The sequence below is a fragment of the Brassica rapa genome, chromosome A04, assembly GCF_000309985.2.
Source record: "Brassica rapa cultivar Chiifu-401-42 chromosome A04, CAAS_Brap_v3.01, whole genome shotgun sequence".
NCBI classification, from domain to species: domain Eukaryota; kingdom Viridiplantae; phylum Streptophyta; class Magnoliopsida; order Brassicales; family Brassicaceae; genus Brassica; species Brassica rapa.
In genome coordinates this window covers 9,304,250-9,327,565 of record NC_024798.2, presented here as the reverse complement: position 1 = coordinate 9,327,565, position 23,316 = coordinate 9,304,250, and the positions used below count along the sequence as shown (strand labels likewise).

Here is a 23,316-nt window from a genome sequence, read left to right as displayed (position 1 = left end):
TAAGTAGGCAGGGTCAATGCAATAGGATTTATAAGAACTTCATTTCCTCCCTTTGACAACCATCTTGCAGTCCATCCATTAACTTGATGTTGTAATTTCTCATTGAGGATGCAAAAGGTCTACATTTAAATCCACTAATATCTTCAGGAATCCCCAGATAAGATCCCATACTTCCCTCGTTTGATATTCCAGTCGAAGTTTTCACTGCTTCTTTCACATGTCCAAGCACCTGTTTACCAAAGAGTAATGATGATTTCTCAACGTTTATGCATTGGCATGAGGCTTTTCCATTTGTCTTAATTGCTTTCACACTACAAGAAAACGTAATTTTAACGAGGAAGTTTAACGAGAAAAAATAATCCTCGTAAAAAAACGTTGATTTTGCGAGGAAAGTACGTTGAGAAAGAAAAGCATCGTTATTTCGTCGTAAGTTAACGACAAAAAATATTCGTCGTAAAGACGATGTAAATTAACGTGGCTTTTACGAGGAAATAGTTTTTCCTCGTAAAAGCCACGTAAATTTCGCGAGTGCTTTACGACGAAATATTTTACGTGTACTTAACGAGGAAATTTTGAACCCACCAACTTGGTAGGTGGCTCACGTTTTTTTTTGGCCATACAATTAATTTTCGTCGTAATTTCATAGTAAAATTACAACTACCAGATTCGAAATTTTCTATAAATATGGATGTTGGAACATCATTTTAAACACACCAACAACAAAAAACGTGAAAGAAAAAAAAATGGCTGGCTCTGGGACTATTTACGAGTTGCGGAATTGGATGTATATGCATAGAGATGCTAACGGGAGAGTGACGAAAGAATACCTTGCGGGGCTGGAGACATTTATGCACCAAGCAGATTCAACACCGCTCGCCCAAGAAAGTGGTAAGATGTTCTGTCCTTGTCGGAAATGCAACAATTCGAAATTGGCAAACCGTGAAAATGTTTGGAAGCATTTAATAAATAGAGGTTTCACGCCAAATTACTATATCTGGTTTCAACATGGGGAAGGTTATAATTATGATCAGAATGAAGCTAGTAGTAGTAATAGCAATTTTCAGGAAGAACCGGTTAATCATCATTTGCATAATGAACATAGTTACCATCAGGAGGAGATGGTAGATTATGATAGGGTTCATGATATGGTAGCTGATGCATTCGTAGCTCATGATGAAGATGAAGAACCTAATATAGATGCAAAAAAGTTTTACGGAATGTTAAACGCGGCGAATCAACCACTTTACAGTGGTTGTAGAGAAGGTCTCTCTAAATTGTCGTTGGCTGCTAGAATGATGAATATTAAAACTGATCACAATCTACCTGAAAGTTGCATGAACGAATGGGCGGACTTGTTTAAAGAGTATTTGCCGGAAGACAATGTGTCTGCTGATTCTTATTATGAGATTCAGAAATTAGTTTATAGTCTTGGGTTGCCTTCGGAGATGATAGATGTCTGCATCGACAACTGCATGATCTATTGGGGAGATGATGAGAAGCTAGAAGTATGTCGATTCTGCAAGAAGCCACGATTCAAGCCGCAAGGACGGGGACGTAATAGGGTACCGTACCAAAGGATGTGGTACCTACCAATTACAGACAGATTGAAAAGATTGTATCAATCAGAGCAGACTGCTGCAAAGATGAGATGGCATGCCGAGCATACTCAGACGGATGGTGAGATGACTCATCCATCAGATGCAAGAGCCTGGAAACATTTCAACAAAGTACATCCGGATTTTGCTAGCAATAGCCGGAATGTGTATCTCGGATTATGCACAGATGGATTTAGTCCGTTCGGAATGTCAGGGAGACAATATTCATTGTGGCCAGTCTTTCTTACGCCATACAACCTGCCACCGGAGATGTGCATGCAACGGGAGTTGCTATTCTTGACGATATTGATACCTGGTCCGAACCATCCAAAAAGGTCCCTGGATGTTTTCCTACAACCACTGATAAAAGAGTTGAAGGATTTGTGGTCAACAGGGGTGAGGACGTATGATTGTTCAACGAAGACGAATTTTACGATGCGAGCTATGCTTTTGTGGACCATAAGTGACTTTCCTGCATATGGGATGTTGTCTGGATGGACTACACATGGGAGATTAGCTTGTCCATATTGTAATGGAACGACAGATGCGTTTCAACTGAAGAATGGTAGGAAGACAAGTTGGTTTGATTGTCATCGTCGATTTCTTCCCATTGGCCATCCTTACCGAAGAAACAAGAATTTGTTTAGGCACAAAAGGGTTGTGAGAGACACTTCTCCACCATATCTAACTGGAGAACAAATTGAAGCACAAATCGACTACTACGGAGCTAACGAAACAGTTCGTTGGGGTGGTAATTGGCATGTCCTTCGTAATATGTCTGATTCTTACGGTGTTCATCACAACTGGCACAAGAAGAGTATATTTTGGGAGTTGCCATATTGGAAGGATCTTCTTCTGCGCCACAACCTCGATGTGATGCATATAGAGAAGAATTTCTTTGAGAACATCATGAATACAATATTGAATGTCCCAGGGAAGACAAAAGACAACATAAAATCGAGGTTGGACTTGCCGGATATTTTCTCAAGAAGCGAGTTACATATTAAAAGCAATGGACAAGTTCCCGTTCCGATATTCAGACTGTCTTCAGAAAAAAAGTCGGTGTTGTTCAACTGGGTGGCATCAGAAGTGAAGTTCCCCGATGGGTATGTTTCAAATCTCTCTAGATGTGTTGAAAAGGGTCAAAAGTTCTCTGGGATAAAGAGTCATGATTGTCATGTCTTTATGCAACGACTACTGCCCTTTGCATTTGCGGAGCTACTTCCAACAAACGTACATGAAGCACTTGCAGGTTCGTAGTGTTTTATATCACAATAATTTTATAACGGTCTAGTTTGCAAAATAATATACGACTAACAATGTGTTTAATTGTTTTTGGAATATAAAAGGCATTGGAGCATTTTTCAGGGATCTGAGCACACGCACTCTTAAAGAAGAAGTTGTAGAACAGCTTCAGGAGAACATTCCCATCTTATTGTGCAACTTGGAGAAGATATTTCCTCCTGGATTTTTTTACGTCATGGAGCATCTAGCTGTCCACCTCCCATATGAAGCATTGCTTCGTGGACATGTACATTACGGATGGATGTATCAGTATGAGCGAGCCATGAAATATTTGAAGGGAAAAGCAAAGAACCTCGCCAAAGTTGAAGGTTCTATAATTGCTGGAAGTTTGACGGAAGAAGTTTCTCACTTCACATCGTACTACTTTGCGTCAAAAGTACGTACCCGTAGAAGAGCTCCAAGAAGATATGATGATGGTGGAGTTGCGCCAACATATGCAGTTGCTGGTGTTCCAGACATCTTTAGCCAGATTGGACGACTCGGTGGGAAGTCTAAAGAGGTTTGGTGGTCGAGTGAACAAGACGCTCATAGTGCACACACCTATATTCTACTCAATTGCGAGGATCCATTGATGCGTTATTTTGAAAGGTAACATATATGGACACTTCAAAACACATATAATTAATTATATAATTGCAAGAGATTCATTCCTATGAAATGTGATTAATTTTACAGCCTATTTGTTTCTCAAGTCGAAGAAACATTTCCTGGTATATCCACAAGTGACGTAGACAAAAGGAAAGATCAGCACTTCATTAAGTGGTTGCGGAATCAGGTATTATAACTCAAACTATTTTTTCATACATGATTTGTATTTTAATGTTCTCTTTATTTTTGCAGGTTGATTATGACGACGATGCAGATTATCCTAAGTGGTTACACGAAGTAATTCAATCTCCACTTGTAAAGGTCACCACATCACAGATGTATTTCACACGAGGCTACACTTTTCACACATATGAGTATGGTAGACAGCGGGCGACCAGTAACTATGGAATATGTGTGAAAGGGGAAACAGATTTCTACGGGATCTTGACGGAGATTATTGAAGTCGAATTTCCAGGGATACTGAAGCTGAAATGCGTCATCTTCAAATGTGAATGGTTCGACCCCGTCGTCAACAGAGGTGTTCGGTCTAACAAATTTGGTGTAGTTGATGTCAACGGTGGACGTCGGTACAACAAATTCGAGCCTTTCATCTTAGCTTCACAAGCAGACCAAGTTAGCTTCCTTCCATACCCTCGGATGAGAGATTCAGGTATAAATTGGTTAGCAGTGATCAAAGTTACACCTCGAGGACGAATCATCAGTGGAGAAGAACCACCATTGCAAGAAGAACAGATAAATGAAGTCGAGGAACCTGAACAAGAAGTTGATGACATCCTTCTCATTGATCCGCATAATCACGAATACGAAGATCTTACCGATGATGCCACAGACGAAGCTGTAGAAGACGAGTTTAATGAAAATGATGATATTTCTAGTGATGACGAGAATGTCGATGTATCCGATTGATGTATTTGATTTTGTGTAGTTTGTTTTATGAATAAGGTAATGTGAGAGTTTGTTTTATGAATAAGGTAATGTGGGAGTTTGTTTTATGAATAAGAAATTGTGGGAGTTTGTTTTATAAATAAGTAAATGTGGGAATTGTGGTTTGGAATGGAAATAAACATGGGGTTTGGAATATATGAAGTAGAAGATAAGGAATATGGGGTTTTGGGGTTTGGGGTTTCGGATTTTAGGGATTTAAACGTACTGCTCGTTAATTCCTCGTAATTTGACGTCGAATGTACGACGTAATCCCGCGGCCGAGATTCATCCCGATTTGATGGTGCCTCCGAGTGCTCCTTACTCGCAGTACACCGTAGAGGACATTCTCCGTCTGCCAGGCAGAGAAGGTTTACCAGTCATCGACCCCGACCGACCGGACGGAACTTTATGGTATGTTTCATTATTTTTTTATTCTTTTTAAATTATTTTATAACTTTAAAAAATAATTTATATTTTAAATTTGTATTTTTCAGGTGGGGGATTGACGGATGTCTTGCATCGGACATAACCGACACGATAAAAGGTTACTTCTCCATGGCACATCCGAACTGGAAAACGACGCCCCACTACGTCAGAAAGACGTGGTTCAAAATTTACGCTGTAAGTTCTATTAATTAAATATATATCTTTAAATTTTTTTATTATTTATATATATATTTTTTTCTGAAAAACTAATTATAAATTATTTTTTCCAACAGCAAAAATATAATTGGGCCTTCGGGATCACTGAGAGGGTGAGGAAGAAGTTTGAAGCGAAGGCGAAAGTTCGCTTGTTGGACACGGTCTCCAACTGGAAGGGTGACTGGATCGTGAAGGGGTATGAGCGTGGCAAACCCGCTGAGCTGACCACGGATGTCTGGGATGGCCTCATCCGATATTGGCGTCTTCCTGATTCCATTAGAATCGCCCAGTCTTGCTCTAACTCCCGTAACACAGTCGATGAGCACGGGAACGGGCCGATGCTTCACACTACGGGCCAAAAACCCCACGCTGGTGTCCGTTTGGAAATGGTAATTAAAAATTTAATTATATTAAATTTTTAGTATATTTTTATATATATTCTAATTAACAACTTTCTTAAATGTTTTTTTAGGCCAAAGAGACGGGAGAATTCCCGTCTCTTTATGCAACTTTACGAGAGGACCCACAAGAACAAGGCGGGCCGATTTATAGATGGCAAGTCCGAGCAAATCTACAACGATTTGGCTGCTCGGGTTGAAGAACGCCAGACCCAGCTGACCCAACAGTCCACCGATGGATTACCCGTCACCTTATCCACACCTGAAGTGGATAAGCTTTACGAGGAGGTAAATTTTCTAAAATTTTAATTTTTTTAAATATTCATTTAATTTAACTTTAAATTTTTACTAACAAAATTTATTTTTTGTTTTTAAGGTTGTCCCTAAAAAAAAGGGACGGACGTTGGGGATTGGTTCCGTCAACGATGTTCCGAGAGCGACATCGTCTTATGTTCAGCGACGGGATGATGAAGTCTCTCAGCTGCGTAGGGAGTCCGAAGAGCTGCGTAGAGAGTCTACTCAGCTGCGTAGAGAGTCTACTCAGCTGCGTAGAGATTCTACTCAGCTGCGATCTCGTATGGGTGGACTCGAGGGCTTCTTGGACGTTGTAGCGGCCACAAATCCGGAATGGGCGACTTTGTTGAGGACCATGCGACAACAAAATCCTATCCCAGGCCAGTCACCGACCGACGACTCACATGCCGAGGCGGATGTTCAGGCGAGGAGTGATGAATTCTACGAGGCGATTAATTAACGACCACCCAAGTTCTTTTTAATTTCGGTTCTTGTATTATGAATTCAAAACTTATTTATATATAAAATATTTTGGTTTTGATTTTTTTAGAATTTTAATTTTATTAATAATTTAAATAATTTAAATTATATTTATAATTATAATTTTTTATATTTCTATAAAATAATGAAACGAAGTAAATTCGTAGCTAATTTTGCGGCTTCTTTACGTGGAAGCTTAACGTGGTTTTTACGAGGAAACATTTACAAGGAAATAACGTGGAAATTTATCAAGGTTTTTACGTTTTCTTTACGTGGAAAGCTGTCAAGGTATTTACGTTAATTTTACGAGTATTTATTTACGTGGGTTTTACTAGGAAAGTTTTTCGTGGTAATTACGAGGAAACTTAGCGACGTCCTTACGTGGAATCTTTACGTGGTCTTTACGACGAAATATCCTCCTTCGCTTTTACGACGAAATTATTTCCTCGCTAACTTACGACGAATTAGCGAGGAAATATGCGTTACGACAAACGTATAACGACGAAACGGGTTTCCTCGCTAATTCGTCGTAACACTGCTTTTACGACGAAGTAACGAGGAAAACTGCCCTCGTAAAACTTGTGTTTTCTTGTAGTGTCATCACTTCATGAAATTCACAGGGCTTAGTATTACAGAAGAAAAGGCTATCATCAACAAAGAGAAGGTGTAATACCGGGGAGGGGGGGCTAGAGCGTGAAACATGCAACCCCATAAGTTTGCCTTGGTTTTCTCATGATTAAGAAGGCTAATGATCGCTTTCGTGCATAGGAAAAAGATGAAAGGAGACAAAGGATCTTCTAAGCATAAATAATAAATAAAATGTAATTTACCCTAAACAATAATCTTTTCTATAGTATATAACTAAATAAAAATTTAAAATGTAATGTATGCAATAACAACAACTAATAACAAAGTAAAACACTATATATTAATAATGTTGAATAAAAAACATAAACAATAAGATTATATAGTTTCAGAGAATATATAATACTAAAATGTAAGTCATATATTTAAAATGCTTATGATAATATCAAAGTTATACAATTATAAAATAAAAAAATAACCACAAGGACATGGGTGTCAAACTCTAATAAATAGTAATAAACAGATCTAACAACTTTTTACAGTATATTTTAAAAATAATTTTCTTTTAAGAGTATAGATTTATTGAAATTCTAAGCAAGAGTATTCAACCAAGGAAATGAGAAAAGAAGAAGCATATACTCAAAAAATTAGTGTTGGTCCATAAATGATTAGGACCGATATAGCGAAGATCAAACAAGCCTAACTGAGTCAAGCAGTTCCGAAGCTGGTACATTTGACTATCAGGAGTGGTGACATCTGGATCAGAGTGCTAAGGATGAATGATCTGATTTAGATCACCTCCAAGGAAGCAACATGAGTCGTCAAGCTCCAAAGTTGAATGAAGTTGGATGAGTTATGTCCAGAGATCAATTCTTTCAGAGCTCAAGTTTGATGTGTAGACTCCAGTGTAGTAGATCGACGGCTTAGAAGGGAATGTGATCTTGCAAGTCATGCTTTGTCTATTCTGGTTCAGAATTTGGACACTAAGGGAGTTTCTTCAGATCAGTATTATCTTACCATCAGGATCAGAAAGGTGATTGGAGGTGAAGCACCAGTTAGAGAAAAAGTTCACCAAGATAGTGTTCAAAAAAACTCTTTAATATGTGATTTAAGAATGGCACCAAAAAAAACATATTAGTATTTAGCCAAGAGACAAAGGGTCTATCCTTGCCCTGATCATTTAGACCACATACATTCTAAAAAGAGAGCTTGACGCTCATTGAGGTAGAGAGTGAGAGACCTCCAAAAAAGTGGAGGAGTCTCTACTGACAATACTTTATGAATGAAAGTATTTGGTTAGCTGGCAAAAGAATAATGTGGGGAAAAATACCTTGCATTATTTTCTAGGCCTGGGCGTTTTTAATTCAACCCGAAATACCGACCTTAACCCGAACCGGAAAAACCAAAACTGAATCTGAACTGTTTTACAAAAATATCCGAATGGGACTTATGAGCTTACTATTTTGGACTTTGGTTATAATCTGAACCGAACCGAAATCTGAATTAGGATCCGAAGATATCCGAAATTAGTTAAATATGTTAATGTTTTTATATATATTAAGGTGATTTAGATATTTTAGAGTATTCAAAATATTTTTGTAGTTTTTTTATTTGTGATTTTGAATACTTTTTAGTTAATTTAGATAGTTTAACTAGTTTTTAATTGAATTTGTAAATAATTTATATATTTTAAAAAAATTTGGTCAATTTTCGAGGTTTTTTAAAATATATTTTTGTATGATTTTAAACATTGGTTAAATCCAAACCGAATCCGGAAAAAAACGAACCGAATCCGATCCGATAATTAGTAAAAACTAAATGGTACTTATGCGCATAACAGCGAAAATCCGAAAATTCAAATCACCCGGACCGAAACCGAACGGACCACCGAACGCCCAGACATACTATTTTCTAAGATTTCTCTAAAATGACATTATATACGTAATTTTCCTCCTATCACGTGGTAATATCATAAGAACTAAGAGGGGTCAGAAATATTTTGGGTAGAAATCGAATTCACAAAGTTCTAGTAATGTTTCTTTTTTTTTCTTCTCTTTTCTCCGCGTTTTTTTTTCTTACTTTTCCTTTATATCTTGGTCTGCAAAAAAACATGTTTAATAATGAGAAGCCATCTGGTTATTTTCGGTTTATTCTTGAGTTATTAATATCTTTTTACCCCTCTGGAAGTGAAATTTTCTGACAGCTTGCCGGATATTACTTTCATTCCTTTGCAAAATTTCGTCAATCTTGCCTGATTTAAAAATCAACGGTCCTGATATGCTCTGTTTACCAGATTGTAGATGCTCCTGCAACAACAACAATCACAAGCAATTAATTTCAAATACTTTTATGAAATTGTATAGACACCATCTTGCAGTTGTGTATATCGCCAAAAATAGTTTGGTCTGCTTTGATACATAAATGATTCAATAAAAGTACTTACTAAGTTTATCTTTACCGGAGAATCTTTATCTCTTTGGCTGAAATCCAAACCACACCCATTAAGTGATCCTTGCCGTTGACCAATGCGGCTAAGCTTGCCCTCACTAGGCACATCCTCCACAATTTGATCATCGTTGTCTCCTTGAACCTCCCAGACCGAGTCATTGTCTAGGTTTGAGTTTAAACCAAAAGTGTTCTTGGCAAAAGCGACACTTGTTTCGCTCAATTGACTCCTTGAGCTTGGTTGATAGTAAGTAAGAGTGGAGATATTATCAGGATGTTTCCGTCTTTTCACAGCCCACACAAAACCACCGGCTGGTCCTGTAGTCACTGGGAGGTCAGAGAATTTGTAGTAATTTCCATGTGTTGTTGTTGTAATTGACGCATCATTACGCATGTTTTTGTCCTCAAACGTGTCCTGCAAGTCAAAAACCTTCGTTGAGAGTTAAGAAACTAAGCTGAAAAAGGATTTTTAGATAGAGTGAAGAAAAAACCTGTCTTATTGGCAGCTTAGCGTAGCTATTTGGTCTTTTGTGTTTCCTGCCTACTCCAGAATCTCGAAGCTTAAGGTTTGCCCTTTTCCTGAAGAATAATCATATGCATTAATACAAGTTTTAAAACATATCGTCGCGATATTTTGACCTCCTCAAAGAAGAAAAGAGGCATGCAATGTATGATTCTGACCTGCACATATCGTCGCGATATTTTGCATCCATTTCTTTGTTTGGTGGATATTTAGGCAATGAAGAAGGGTCACACGCATAAGGCGTCGTCAAAAAATACTAAGAGGAAAAAGAAATCAGAAAAAAAATAAAAAACTTAGAGATGAAAGAAAAGGAGCAATGGGATACTATAATCTTCCTTCACCTCGATCGGAATTAAGTGCAGATGAAGCAGTCCCACGCTTATATGGTTCCATTGAGAGTAAAGTTTCTAATAGAGAAACACCACTAGTTGGTAACTCTCTACATCGTTCTCTGAGTGTGGCTTCATAAGTATGTTGAGGCCTGAAGGAAGTTGCGTGAGGAAGCCAAGTTTTTCTCCAGAAACTATCTGGTGGAGATCCACAGAGCTTATAGATTTTATGGAGTTGTTCAATCTACAAAACCAACAATTTAAAGATAAAAACAAAATTTAAAGAAAAAAACATCATTATACAAATTATTTTAGAGTTCTTCATGTGCAAGATATTTGTAATATACCTCGGTTCTGCCTTTTAGGATGGGTTTTCCCATTAGAATCTCAGCAAAAACACATCCCACACTCCACAAATCGATTGATACTCCATAGCTAGTAGACCCCATAAGAAGCTCAGGAGCTCGATACCATAAAGTCACAACACGGCTTGTCAATTGGTGTTTGTTTTTAGCTGTGACCACATTTGCTAGCCCAATTAAAGTCTCCAACCTTTAAAACTCCTTTGTTATTGACCAAAATGTTTGATGCCTTAATGTCTCTATGTATTACGCCTTGCATATGACAATGCTCTAGTCCCCAAAGTAGTTGCTGCATGTAACATTTGATCTTGCATACCACAATAAGAAAATCTCAAAAACTCTATCCAGTGTCGATAGAGAATAAAAAGATCATTTGACAATGCTCTAGTCCGGTTTTGTACCTGTGACTCGGTGAATCTAATGTCAGGATTTGAGGATAAACCGGAAAGGTCATGTTCCATATACTCGAAAACAAGATAAATGGATGCTGCGGGACGCACGAGACGTGACTATACCCTCAAGTTTCATGATGTTAGGATGATTGAGTTTTCGTAGAATCAAAATCTCTCTTGCCATAAACCTAATGCTCTCGGGTTGAAGACTATCAAACTTTACCTTCTTCAAAGCCACCATTCTTCCAGTTTCTACTTCCCTTGCTCGAAACACACTACTATATGTTCCTTGTCCAATCTATAACACAAACAAAATTCATCAACCCTTTATATTATATGGTCTGATGGTAACTTCCATCGCAAGAAACCATATGTATACCTTCTCCAACTTCTGGAACGCCTCTGCCTTTAGAGGAACCCACCCCTCAACAACCTCAGACGCAACTGAAAAAAGCCAAGAAGGCCAACCAGCAGCTGCTTGCTCAGCCTCTACGTTCCTATGAGCAGACAATCCGGAAAGAAGGCTTACACCAAGCCTTTTCGATTTCCTTGACCTTCTGTTATTGTGACTCGCCCCCAGTGAATGATCAACAAAAACTCGATGTTGCTGGTTCATGGAGGAGAAGTCGGGTTCAGGGGCGTTTTCCCTGTGGTGGACCGGTGAGGCTCCCTGGTCCGTTAGACATGAGGCATTCTTGGAGCTGATGCAACCCATTTCAAAAGAAAATTGTTTCCTGATTCGGAAACGGGTCTAATCTCAGGGAATCAACCCCCTCATTAGGCCAAAAATGAAATGGGACTGCAGACAAAAGAATAAAGAAAAATATGAAAAAAAGAGGGAAGGAGAAAAACTAAAACAATAATAATCACATGATAAAATTATTAAAAGGAAAAGCAAATGTTTTTTCTCTTTTGTTGAGTCTTCTTGAGAAAGAGAGGTAAGGGAAGCTGCAGAACCACAACCGCATAAACAGCAAGAGAGAGATAGAGAACTGTAGCACCAAAATTGGGTGACAATTTTTTATATATATTTTTTCTAGAGTGAAAAATACATATTTAGCACTCTCACCTTCACCATATTTCTCCTTTGTCACCTGTCTAACAAAGAGAAAAGTCCAATCTGTTGGAGATAAAGAAGACCTAACCAATAGGTTAAAAGGCTAGACCTAACCAATAGGTTAAAAAGCTAAGAAACAATTAAGGTGGATTAGTTAGTTAATCTATCCCAAGTTGTTGAGACGTCTTAAATGAAAATCATCAAAGGCCTAAATATCTTCTAAAGTACAAAACAAGAGATCTCAAAGGTGTTTATATTTTATATACCAGAAAGTGATAATAGTTGGTCAAGTTCATTTCTCTAAAAGGTCGTCTTCAGTCAAAAGAATCTTTAGTTAACACAAATTCACCAGCAGGAAGAGAAATGTATATATAATTCATGATTTTTTTTTACTGGAGATGAAAACATTTGATAGTTTAAATCCAGAAGTAGAGATCAATATACATCTGACAGTACAAGAACATACTTCAATGAAACTTTTGCGCACCTAGAGCACATTGGTTGTAATGTCTGTCACATGTGATGTTGGACAGGTGTCATGATTTGAAATTGAACTTACAAGACCACTCTAGATAAAAGATGCTAAAAGAAAATGTTACCCGAAAATTAGCAACTACGAATTAAGTACTGTTTTGCCTTTGTTAATATAGGTTTTAGATAGCACTAAAGCATCTACCTTTTTCACTAATATTGTTAAAACAGTTCATACATGGTTGGACGCATAGACACAGATACATGAGCCGGCTGAAGAATTATGGTTATATTTAAGTATATATTTTATAATTATAAACTTACTTTTACAATAATTTATAATTAAACAATTTTATTTTAATTATCAGAAATATTAGTTAGATTAATAGCATTATTTTCTTAAAACATGATCTTTAAATTTGAGACGTCCCTTACTGACATATATAATCACTCATACATCTAAACCCTTTCAACGAACTACCAAATGGAACTTCAATGAATTTCTCTCGGGTCTTATTGTACACCATAACCTTACCGTCTCCATTTCTTGTATCTTTAACCACTATGAAGACGTCATCGTTTCTTGCTATGCACGCAAACACAACTTCAAAGTTTTTGAATTCTTTAAGATGTTTGGTCATATTGATCCATGGTTCACTTTGCCATTTCTTAATCTTCTTGTCGCTACTCTTTTGACGCCATACACATATGTCATTATTTATACATGGGTAGTGCTCGATAATGTATAACTCTCCCCTTAAAACCCCTAACCATGAACTGAATTTCTGCTTACAAGTTATCGGAAGGTTCAGTTCTTTGTACTCTTCGTTGACAAAATCAAAACATAGGATGGTGTTTTCCTTACAAGGGTTCTTGATGTGTGACCGGTCTGCTATCCAATACATACAATGGTCCTCAACCGTGCCGGTCCGGTTTTTAAATTTGCAATCAAGAGAAATATCTCGCGGCACGCTTTCTCTCCAAGATTTTTCTTTGAAAGTGTAGATAAAGGTTTTGCGATCGATTATAGTCACGATCTTGTAATCATCAGAGAATCGGTCATAACCGAATCCCAAAGGATTTGTTGTTTGACGCGAATTAAACATCATTATTCTCTTGAATTTTTTGGAACTCGGGTTCCAGATGGCTAGGTCATTGTGGCCTTCAAGTGTGAGACACATGATTCCACGGCAATGAAGAATACAAACAGGTTCGGTCGGGGGCGGTAATGTAAAGGGCAAGTTAAGTTTCAATGATATTGTTTTGCTGAAATCGAGAAGGTATAAACCATCTTGCTGCAATGAAATAAGCTGCGATGGTTGTTGATTGGACATAGCGAAATGATCAAAACAGATATGTTTTACTTAAATGGGGGAGGGGGGGGGGGGGGGGGGGGGGGGGGATAATGGATTGATCTTATGGTTATGATTTTGTGAACAAGTATTTTATAGGCTGATTATCTATTATTGATTTATAAATGTTCTTCGATTCAGAATCCACAAACAGAAAGTAAATTTGACTTTACATAGGAAATTGATTAATATAAGGATTCATTTTAGATTTGCTTATTTATGATTAGTTGATTTTTTGTGCAATGCATAGCAATAAATTTTTAAAAGTAATTTAATATGAATTTATTTCATTTGATTAACTTGAAATAAAGCTAAAATCAGAAATACTAATTTATTATTTATTTTTCCTATTTGACTTAACAATACTTAGTTTAGTTTTCAGTTTAATTAAGTTAAAGTTAAAGAATTTGTCTATTATATATATATATATATTTAAAACTATATATTTGAGTACATTTCTTTTGTTTAAATTTTACTACATCCATAAAATTGATTCATTTTATTTATCTCAATAAATCAATAATCATTAAACAACAAATATTGTATAACATTTAAATCCAAATAAATTCAATAGATTAAGAACTCGTAATCTGTACACCTTTGGATTAAAGTTTAACTTAAATATTAGTTATTCATAAAATTTTAAATTTTGATTAAAAAAAGTGTTATAGTTTATCTGTTAAAATTATCCTATAATTAATTTTAATGAAAATATAAATAATTATACCAAGTTATTTACTACTTTTATCATAAGTTCTTTTAATAAACTTTCATATTTACAGTTATATTGTTTTTAGAATTTTAATAATAATAATAATTATAAATATTATTTACGTTTATGGTATGTAGCCGATTATGTAATAAACCATAGATCATCATTAATATAACAATAAACAATATAGTAGAAATAAAATATTTACAATTTTAGAAATATTATTTAATTATATTTTAATAATTATATAACTTTTATTAGTAAACAAATCTTCCAAATTTTATGCGGTTGTTTTTAAATTGTATATTTTTAATTCCAGTACCATTAGTTTCTTTTTAATATTTAAATTTTGAGAAATATAATTTGTTTTTTGTTTGATAGTTATATACCTAACAAAATTTTCTCTTAAATTTATACGCTTTATTCAATATATTTAACCAAAAATAAATTAAAAATCTTTCCAAGATTATAATTTTAAATATATCATATATTTACTAAATAAAAATGTTTATTTTATCTTAATTTTATATGTAATTAAATTAAATATTGTAATCAAATAATAAATTCTAAAAATTAACAAAAATTTATTTAGGGGTTCTTTCAAAAATGACTCAAAATTTCAGGTCAACCCCAAAAATAACCTATGCTTTTTTTGAAACTTTGTTTTGTCCTATTCACCCTAGACGTTTTAGTTATTCATGAAATGTCATTACTTTTTTTCCGAAAGTAACTTGTTTATCCGAAGAAGTCTTCTCTGGGAATTTTGAAAAAAAAATCAATTTCAAAAGTAAGCCAATATTTATAAAGGAAGACTTCCGAATATGTTTTCTGTAGAGTAGACTTCTTAAGAAATATTCCTTCGTAAATTTGCAATTGCAAAAATGACCTAAATAGAAGACTTCTTTTGATTCTACATAGAGTAGACTTCTTTTGAAGTCTTCCGTGATGACGTCAAAAGCAGTCTTCTAGGTAAATCTTTATTTAACTTCAAGTTTATCCAAAATTAAAATAAATTTTTAATATCTTCTTGCTAATTAATGTTTTTAGTCAATATTGAGACTACTGAATCGAATTTATAACTTAATTGGTGATAATTATGAAGTTACAAACATTGATGTTTAATAATGTTTCTAGCTAAACGGAGAAGTCTTCTGTAAGTCTTCCATAAGTCTTCCTCATAAGAAGTCTTCTCTGATGATTTTGTTTTATTAAGTTGATGTTCTGTGTTTGTGATGTCTTCCTCATAAGATATAATTTTTAACTTCCATGAGATTTAAAATTTTAACTTTCACTTAAAATTCAATTTTGATCCTTTGTGAATATGACTAAGGTTTTTTGAGAAGTCTTCTCTCTTAATTTTAGCAAATTTTATTAAGTTTTTGTGTTGTTGTGTTTTGTTATGTGTCGGTAGAATGATTAAAATATTTTTTAGTATGTTGCATTAATAACTTTAATGAAGTCAAGTACTTTTGGCAAAACATGAAAATATTTACGATTCTTTTGATTAACATCTCTTAAAGTTTACAAAATAATTCACAACTAAAATATTACATATACAAATCATAAAAAGACCATAAACAAAATTATTACACAGCTAGATATTATTCCTCAACATAGATAAGATTAGACTCCATTTCACATCATCTCTTTGTACCACTTTGGGCAGAAGACTTTGGAAAACTTTCTGAAGACTTCGTGGAAAGTCTTCTAGCATAAAATACAGAAAATTTCCAAAGAAGTCTTCCGAGAATCTTTCGAGCGTCTTCCGAGAGTTTTCCAAGAATTATCCCAGAAGTCTTCCAAAATCTGTCTCAGATCTGAAAAATCTGCATATTCAAAAGCATTCAAATGACTTCAAAATAGAGAAGACTTCAAAAATAAATTTTTAGATAATATACAAAACAGTCACATTAGATTGGATCTATAATTTTTTAGAATCTAATATATAAAACACACAAAATACATATCCAAAATTTATACCACTTTAGACAAAAGACTTCGGAAGACTTCCTGAAGACTTCATGGGAAGTCTTCTATCATAAAATTCATTAGAAGACTTTCGAAGAAGGCTTCTGAGAAGTCTTCCAAGAGTCTTCTGAGAAGTCTTCCCAAGAGTCTTCTGAGGAGTCTTTCAAAATCTCTCAGATCTGAAAAAACCTGCATATTCAAAAACATTCAAATAACTTCAAAACAGAGAAAACTTCAAAAATGAAAATTTTATGCTTACAAAATAAACAAAACAGTCATACTATGTTGAATCTATAGCATTTCATATAGCATTTTCACTATGTAAGAGTGAAATATGAGAATCATGTAATGAAAAATCTGCAAAAAAAAGATAAATTAGTGAGAAGACATAAGAAAATGTGAGAAATGGATATAAAGTTGAGATTAAAGAGAGATTGGAGAGTTTTAGAGTGAGAAACATTACATTTTTGTTGCAGTCATTTGAGAGTAAGAAAGATAATGTGTAAATTTTATTTATATATGGAGATAAAAATTTCAATTAGGTTAAATATTTTCGATCCAGAAGACTTATGGAAGACTTATGGAAGACTCATGGAAGACTTATGTAAGACTCATGGAAGACTTTGATTTAGACGGGAAACCTAAATTATTCCAAAATTTAGGCGGGAACCCTAAAGCGTGAACCCTAAATTTTACTTAAATTTAAGCGGGATGTGTCGGAAACTTCTTTTAAGTTTTCTGTGAGTCTTCTAGTCCCTAAAACCAAATAACTATGCAAAAAAAAAACCTTTTTAAACTTAAAAAAACTCAGAAAGTGTTTAAATCAAATTATTAGATAGTTACTAAACATATATAGGTCAATTTGAAAAAGGCAAAAAAAAATGAAGATAAAATTTCAAATCTAAGCCTAAAGATACCAACAATACTATAACATATGTTACCAAACCCTAAATCAATGACTCATGAAACAATCTACATTCACTCATCTATGTTGAAAATAATTTAATTTCAGATAAACTAAATTTGCATCATTGAAAAATGATTATTATTACATGATTTCAAATTTTAACCCATGAAAATATCTTTTATAAGAAATTTAAATTATTTTTAAGATCTAATCCATGAGAATACTTTTTCTCGAAGACTTCTGGAAAATTCCTGGAAGACTTCTGGTCTTCTGGAAGACTTACGGAAGACTTCTGGAAGACTTATGGAAGACTTTTGGAAGACTTTGATTTAGGCGGAAAACCTAAATTATTTCAAAATTTAGACGGGAACCATAAATTCTATTAAACTTTAGGCGGGATGTGTCTGAAGACTTCTTTTTAAATCTTATGTGAGTCTTCTAGACTCTAAAATCAATTAACTATGCAAAAAAACATTTTCTTAAACTTAAAAAAAAAACCAATGACTCATGAGCCAAATACACGAAGGTAAGATTTCAGAATCTAAACCTAAAAATACATACAATACTATAACATATATTACCAAATCCTAACCCAATGACTCATGAGCCAATATCACCCGTTTCTGATGATATAAAGCTCCCTGAAACTGTCACCAAAAAAATATGATGGTTGTTTGGATAAATACTGCGTTTAGCAGCAGAAAGCACAGGGATTCAGTCCTGCTATTTGAATGCCTCTCAGTATGTTGCTCCAAGCTCACCGTTTAAGCCTTAAGTACATTGTATGGGACTGAACATGGGTCTTCTTTTAGGTGAGGAGAGAAAGAAGCTCGAGGAAGAGAAAGGCATCGTGATGCGGTTTGTAAAAGGCCATAGGTTGATTCATGCCTACATATTTTCTGATTAAGTGTCTTCTGCGGCCAGTGCCACTCCAAGTGGAATTCTTGATAGAATGAATGATTCAGGCGGAATAAAGTAAACATGGCGCCTTGACAAATCCAAAAAAAAATGGAAAAACTAAATTGCTTTTTGTGTACAAGATCATACGTTAATTGTTTATTAACCAAGGAAAAATTGTAGATACAGAAACATACTTCATAAGTACGTGAATGAAGATGGCTCTTTAGGATCATGGTTTCTAGGATATATTCCCTAGTATGGATCAGTTCCCATGTTGATCGATGAGAAACTGCAGACTGTGAGTGGAAGGAGCAGGCGGGCAACATCTGTGTTGCCTCGTTTGACTGGAGCTGCAGTAGGATTTGTATACCAGCAGATCGGATGAAGGATGTTCATCGGAGGTGTGGAGAAGGCTCAAATGCTCTCTTGGCTGCATCTTTCTGAACAAGATAACAGAAGAAACACATTGAGGAAGAAGAGTGCGGAGACAATCCGCTCAACATTTTGTAGTATAGACACACACACACCTTTTGAGTCTGCTCAACACAGTCTATATATGTTTGAACTGAGCTGAGAAATGCGTTTTGAACAAGGCTAGCTCCCACACCATTGTGTTTGAACAAGTTATACCCTTAAGATTTTTCACGAGATTCTTTTCTAATTTCTCAGGCCTTTTGTGTGAGGATCATCAGATTTCATTTCTTATATTATTATTTTATTAATAAAGATTTTAGATGAGAGAACTGAAAAGTAAATAATTTTGAAAACTTATATGCTTTTTTATGGCCAAAGAAAAAGATAACACAAGTTCATCTACTCTCATACAACGAAAGGATCAGTGATCGATAAATCTGTTATAATAATAACTTATTGAAAATAAGAATCGATCTTGTTGGAAGTGTAACATGAATAATTGTAACACGTGAAGTCTTGAAACAGAAACGGAACTTCTTACATCCTGACTTCTATGCTCTTCTCTAGCAAGTGCTCTTTCACAGACTGGATGGGTACCTTCATAACAAAAAAAAGGGCATAGAACAGTTAGCAAACTCGGTTTAAGATTCAAAGGTATTAAAGAAAATATAACAAGGTTGTCACCTCTTTCCGGTGGAAAATGCCGGCAGCAAGAGCAGCAGATGCATTAGTCGTCTCAAACACCTCAGAAAAGTGCTCAGGAGTGCCTGCTCCACTGCTTGCGATAACCGGTATGCCTACAGAATCAGATATGAGCTTCACCAAGTCTGTGTCAAATCCTTTTCCTTGACCTGAAACTCAGCAGAGAATAGGCACAAAAACAAGGAGAGAAAATTAAGCATAGAATGATTTTTAACATCTGAATTGAAACAACGCGGCTTTAGAGACTTAAAAGGACCTTCTGAGTGTGTACATACATACCATCACAGTCTATGCAGTTCAGTAGAATTTCACCAGCACCTAACTCTTCAACCGCTTTTGCAAGCTCATACGCTCCAATAGGCCGACCTTCTCGTCCTCCACTTACCTTTTAGGGATGAATCAATATTTTAAAGAATGAGACAAATTCAAGAATAACTGGTAAAAAGGGTGGCTGTATTTTTACCGTGCACTGATACCATGCGTATTCTTCCCCATTCGGACCTAAGAACAGCAAGTTAACTCGGGTGTATTAGATTTGTATGCAAAACTATGGAGAAACTCTATTCTCTGTATAGTACAAAGAACACAAGGCTATACAAGAAAGCTCAGAAAAGATTGACGCAAGATAAACCATAACATCTGAAACTAGTGTTAGCATAGCTTCCAAAGTATTTTCCCTTGAACTTGTAATGTATGAGAACGCTCAATTTTGCCATGTATGATATGTAGCCAGAGTCAACAATGTTCGTTTAGACCATCACAAAGCAAAGAGAGAAGCAGTGAGAACACTGGAATACCTGGGTTAGTTACTCTGATGACTTTGTATGGCACATCATCAGGATCGTTCACATAAACTCTACGAGGATCGATACTTACAACCACTGCCTGTGACGAGAAAAACTCTTATCAATTAACTCAAAAGCTGCTTCCGGTTTCACACATGAATAAGGAATACAAGAATAACTATCTAAAACGCAGTCAAATGTATATTCACTGTCTACTCAATCTGTAACTTAGCTACTTATGTTGACTGACATCCCCTTTTCTGCAAGATGAGGTTTGCGTAAAAAAGAAGACCAATTGTTATAGACTCAGAATAAACTTACCTGGTTTCCATAAACTCTGGATATTTGTTCTAAACTACTCTTTCCTGTCTTCGCCTGCAAGAATAATCAAGAAAAGGGGATTAGCATGCAACAACTTCGACAAAATTAGACGGCAAGTACAAGCCTACCCCTGATTTTATAAACTCTTCCGCAGCATAAACAGCGTCACTTCCTATGGAGATCTTATCAGCACCGGATCTGAAATACTCAGCAGCAACTTCCAAACTAGAATAGTACCTGAGCAAATGTAATTTGATATTAAATAGTTATGGAGAGTAAAAATAGCAATGCCCTCGCTAAAAGAAAGAAAAAAAAAACGAAAATCATGTCCATGTAGACATGTTCAAAAGAAACAAGCTGAAAAGAAAACTATTAACATGTACCTGCCGGTAGCATCTGTAAAATCTCTAATACCACCTCCAACGGTTAGTGGTACAAAGACATTCTCTGATGTGTACCTCAAAACCTATAAAGCATGTAAAATTATCTAAATCAAAAACACATAACTACAGAAGTAATTCTTAAAGCTCTAATGAGGAAAAAAATAATAATAACAACTAATCTTAGTACCTGTATCATCGGCAGATCCCCTAGAGGAAAATCTCGGAATCCAGTTATGTTTAAAAAGCTAATCTGAAAACCCAAAGGAAGAATGGTTTAATGGCAAACAAAATCTAAATAAAAGCTGTATTTGAGAAACTAACACCAAGAAAACATACCTCATCTGCACCATCTTTGTAATACTGCCTAGCTAAATCCACAGGTTTTCCAAGATTTCGAACCTGCAAAAGAAAGCTTAATTAGTTCACGGCGACAATAATTAGTCAACCTCAGCACCTCTCAGATTAGATATAGTCCTATGAAGAAAACATCTAAACACCAACAATATTTCACGTTTTTCTCAAAGAACACTTCCGAGGATACGACATTAAAGCAGCAATTTCAACAGACCTCATTTTCGTTAGATTGCTCTCTCACATCATATTGGTCCCCTTTAGTTACTACAAGATCTCCTTTATCATTAGTCCTCACGTCAAGACAAGCAATCACCTTGAGAAAAGGAAAAATATAAATATATATCATTAGAAAAAAAATCCTGTAATAATAGTGAACAGATAAAAAAATCAGCAATCCTGAGGAGAAGATACTACGGTAATGAAAGAAAAAACTTATTACTCTCTTTGCAAGCTTTGAAGCCTTCTTCCCTTCCTCTAGCTTCTGTTTTCAAGTGAAGTGTAGTTTCCATTAGCAAAACCAAAAAAAAAATCAGGAAGCTTACACGAACGGCTGAAGTGAAATCTACCTGTTTCGAGGATGATTTTGGATCCAAGAACCTTCTCAAAACAGAAAGACCCACCTCTGCGAATATCCAGATTCTGAATTAGTATGGTACTAGATATCAAGAACAAAATAACTAGAGTAAAACATCATGCCCCCGCTCTTCTCTGGGTGGAATTGGACGGCATGCACATTTCCTCTTCTTATGGAAGATATAAAGGATTCGCCATAGTGGCAGGTAGACGAAACCCAATCCTTGTTTTCATTTGACTGCAAAACCAAAACAAAAGAATAATGAAAAGAAAACAGTACAAAAAAGAAGAGATTATTGAGATCAATACCGGAATAGCCCTGTAAGAATGAACAAAATAGACATGACGGTTTCCAACATCATCCAAAATATCAGAATCGTTCCCCACTTGCAAAGCATTCCAGCCAATATGGGGTACTCTTATACCACCAGCAGAAGAATCAAAGCGTCCAATTGTTCCGGGTATCACACCAAGACCTTTGACTGACACAAATAATACAGTTGAGTTAGTATATGATATATCATAATATAATACAAGAGAGGAGCAAGAACCTGGCCCATTCTCCTCGCTAGAGTCGAAAAGTAGTTGTAAGCCAAGACATATCCCTAGAAAGGGACGGTCGTTCTCAATATATGTGCACAAAGCTTCTCCCATCCTGCAAACAAGACATGTTCGCTGTAACTTAAAAGCGCAATAAAAAAGAAAGGTTGGTTAGTCATGCTTACCCGGTTTTGTTAAGTACATCCATAGCTGGTGCAAAAGCTCCAACGCCGGGGAAGATGAGGCGATCAGCATTCAGAATGTCTCCGGGCGTTTGAACCTAACATCCCCAATGACATCACCCACTACGTTAACATGGAGATTAACAAGAAGAGAAAAAGAGAGCTTACGTCCTTGATGCTGAAACCGAGGTGACGAAGAGCGTTACGGATGCTACGGACATTCCCAGCTCCGTAGTCAAGCAAAGTCACAACTATAGGCACGGCACACAAAAAAACGAAAGCTTGAGATCGAAAAAGAATGAAATTTATTGAATTTGAAGAAGTAAGTTACCAGAATCGGAGGTGGAAGAAGATGCGCGAACGGAGAGGCGAGATTTGAATCTGAGATTAACACTGCCGAGATTCTTCTTCTTCCGGGAGAGTAACAAGGAACAAGGGGAAGAAGAAGAAGAAGAAGAGTTTTGTGTTGAAGTGACAAAAGAGGAGAATGGAGCCGCCACTGTTGCTGCTTCCATTGATAGCTATTCAGGAGACTGATTCCTTTGCTAATTCAACTTCCAGAGAGACGACTAAACCATCACTATTACCGACGGGTGGTAAAATATAATTAGTGGGCCTTGAATTGGACTTATGAACTTCGCTTAACCTATCTACTAATAATAGCAATCCTAATTAATTTCAAAGATTATGGATCCCACTTATGTTAAAAAATTATGTCTTTTCTAAAAATCTAAATAGTTGTGTCTTTTCAAAATAACTACTTTGGTTGTTTTGTTTCATAAAAAAAAAAACTAAAATGTATTAGTTTGAAA

The 23,316-nt window shown here is 35.6% G+C and overlaps 3 protein-coding genes across 3 annotated transcripts; all 3 read right to left on the bottom strand.

Annotated features, from left to right (window-relative positions):
• Nucleotides 1–8,602: 8,602 nt before the first annotated feature.
• LOC103863843 (protein IMPAIRED IN BABA-INDUCED STERILITY 1) lies at nucleotides 8,603–11,906 on the bottom strand. Its single transcript, XM_033290077.1, is given in 11 exon segments — nucleotides 8,603–8,930; nucleotides 9,009–9,138; nucleotides 9,276–9,692; nucleotides 9,769–9,856; nucleotides 9,959–10,058; nucleotides 10,148–10,373; nucleotides 10,477–10,668; nucleotides 10,670–10,798; nucleotides 10,893–10,982; nucleotides 10,984–11,181; nucleotides 11,263–11,906. Coding segments are annotated over 11 exon segments (1,929 nt in total). The 5' UTR covers nucleotides 11,599–11,906; the 3' UTR covers nucleotides 8,603–8,907.
• Nucleotides 11,907–12,606: 700 nt separating this feature from the next.
• Nucleotides 12,607–13,812, bottom strand: LOC103863842 (putative F-box protein At3g16210). The gene has a single exon (XM_009141603.3). It carries the CDS (start codon nucleotides 13,743–13,745, stop codon nucleotides 12,843–12,845), a length of 903 nt encoding a protein of 300 aa, XP_009139851.1. The 5' UTR covers nucleotides 13,746–13,812; the 3' UTR covers nucleotides 12,607–12,842.
• A 5,193-nt stretch (nucleotides 13,813–19,005) lies between these two features.
• LOC103863841 (imidazole glycerol phosphate synthase hisHF, chloroplastic) lies at nucleotides 19,006–23,094 on the bottom strand. The gene is made up of 19 exons (XM_009141602.3): nucleotides 22,836–23,094; nucleotides 22,673–22,755; nucleotides 22,508–22,602; nucleotides 22,334–22,437; nucleotides 22,092–22,264; nucleotides 21,906–22,020; nucleotides 21,776–21,831; nucleotides 21,649–21,690; nucleotides 21,424–21,522; nucleotides 21,192–21,254; nucleotides 21,043–21,105; nucleotides 20,856–20,938; nucleotides 20,601–20,709; nucleotides 20,473–20,526; nucleotides 20,164–20,251; nucleotides 19,830–19,867; nucleotides 19,646–19,751; nucleotides 19,349–19,515; nucleotides 19,006–19,261 (listed from the first exon to the last, which is right to left on the bottom strand). The coding sequence occupies exons 1-19, from the start codon at nucleotides 23,017–23,019 to the stop codon at nucleotides 19,202–19,204; spliced, it is 1,782 nt and encodes a 593-aa protein (XP_009139850.1). The 5' UTR covers nucleotides 23,020–23,094; the 3' UTR covers nucleotides 19,006–19,201.
• Nucleotides 23,095–23,316: the final 222 nt, after the last annotated feature.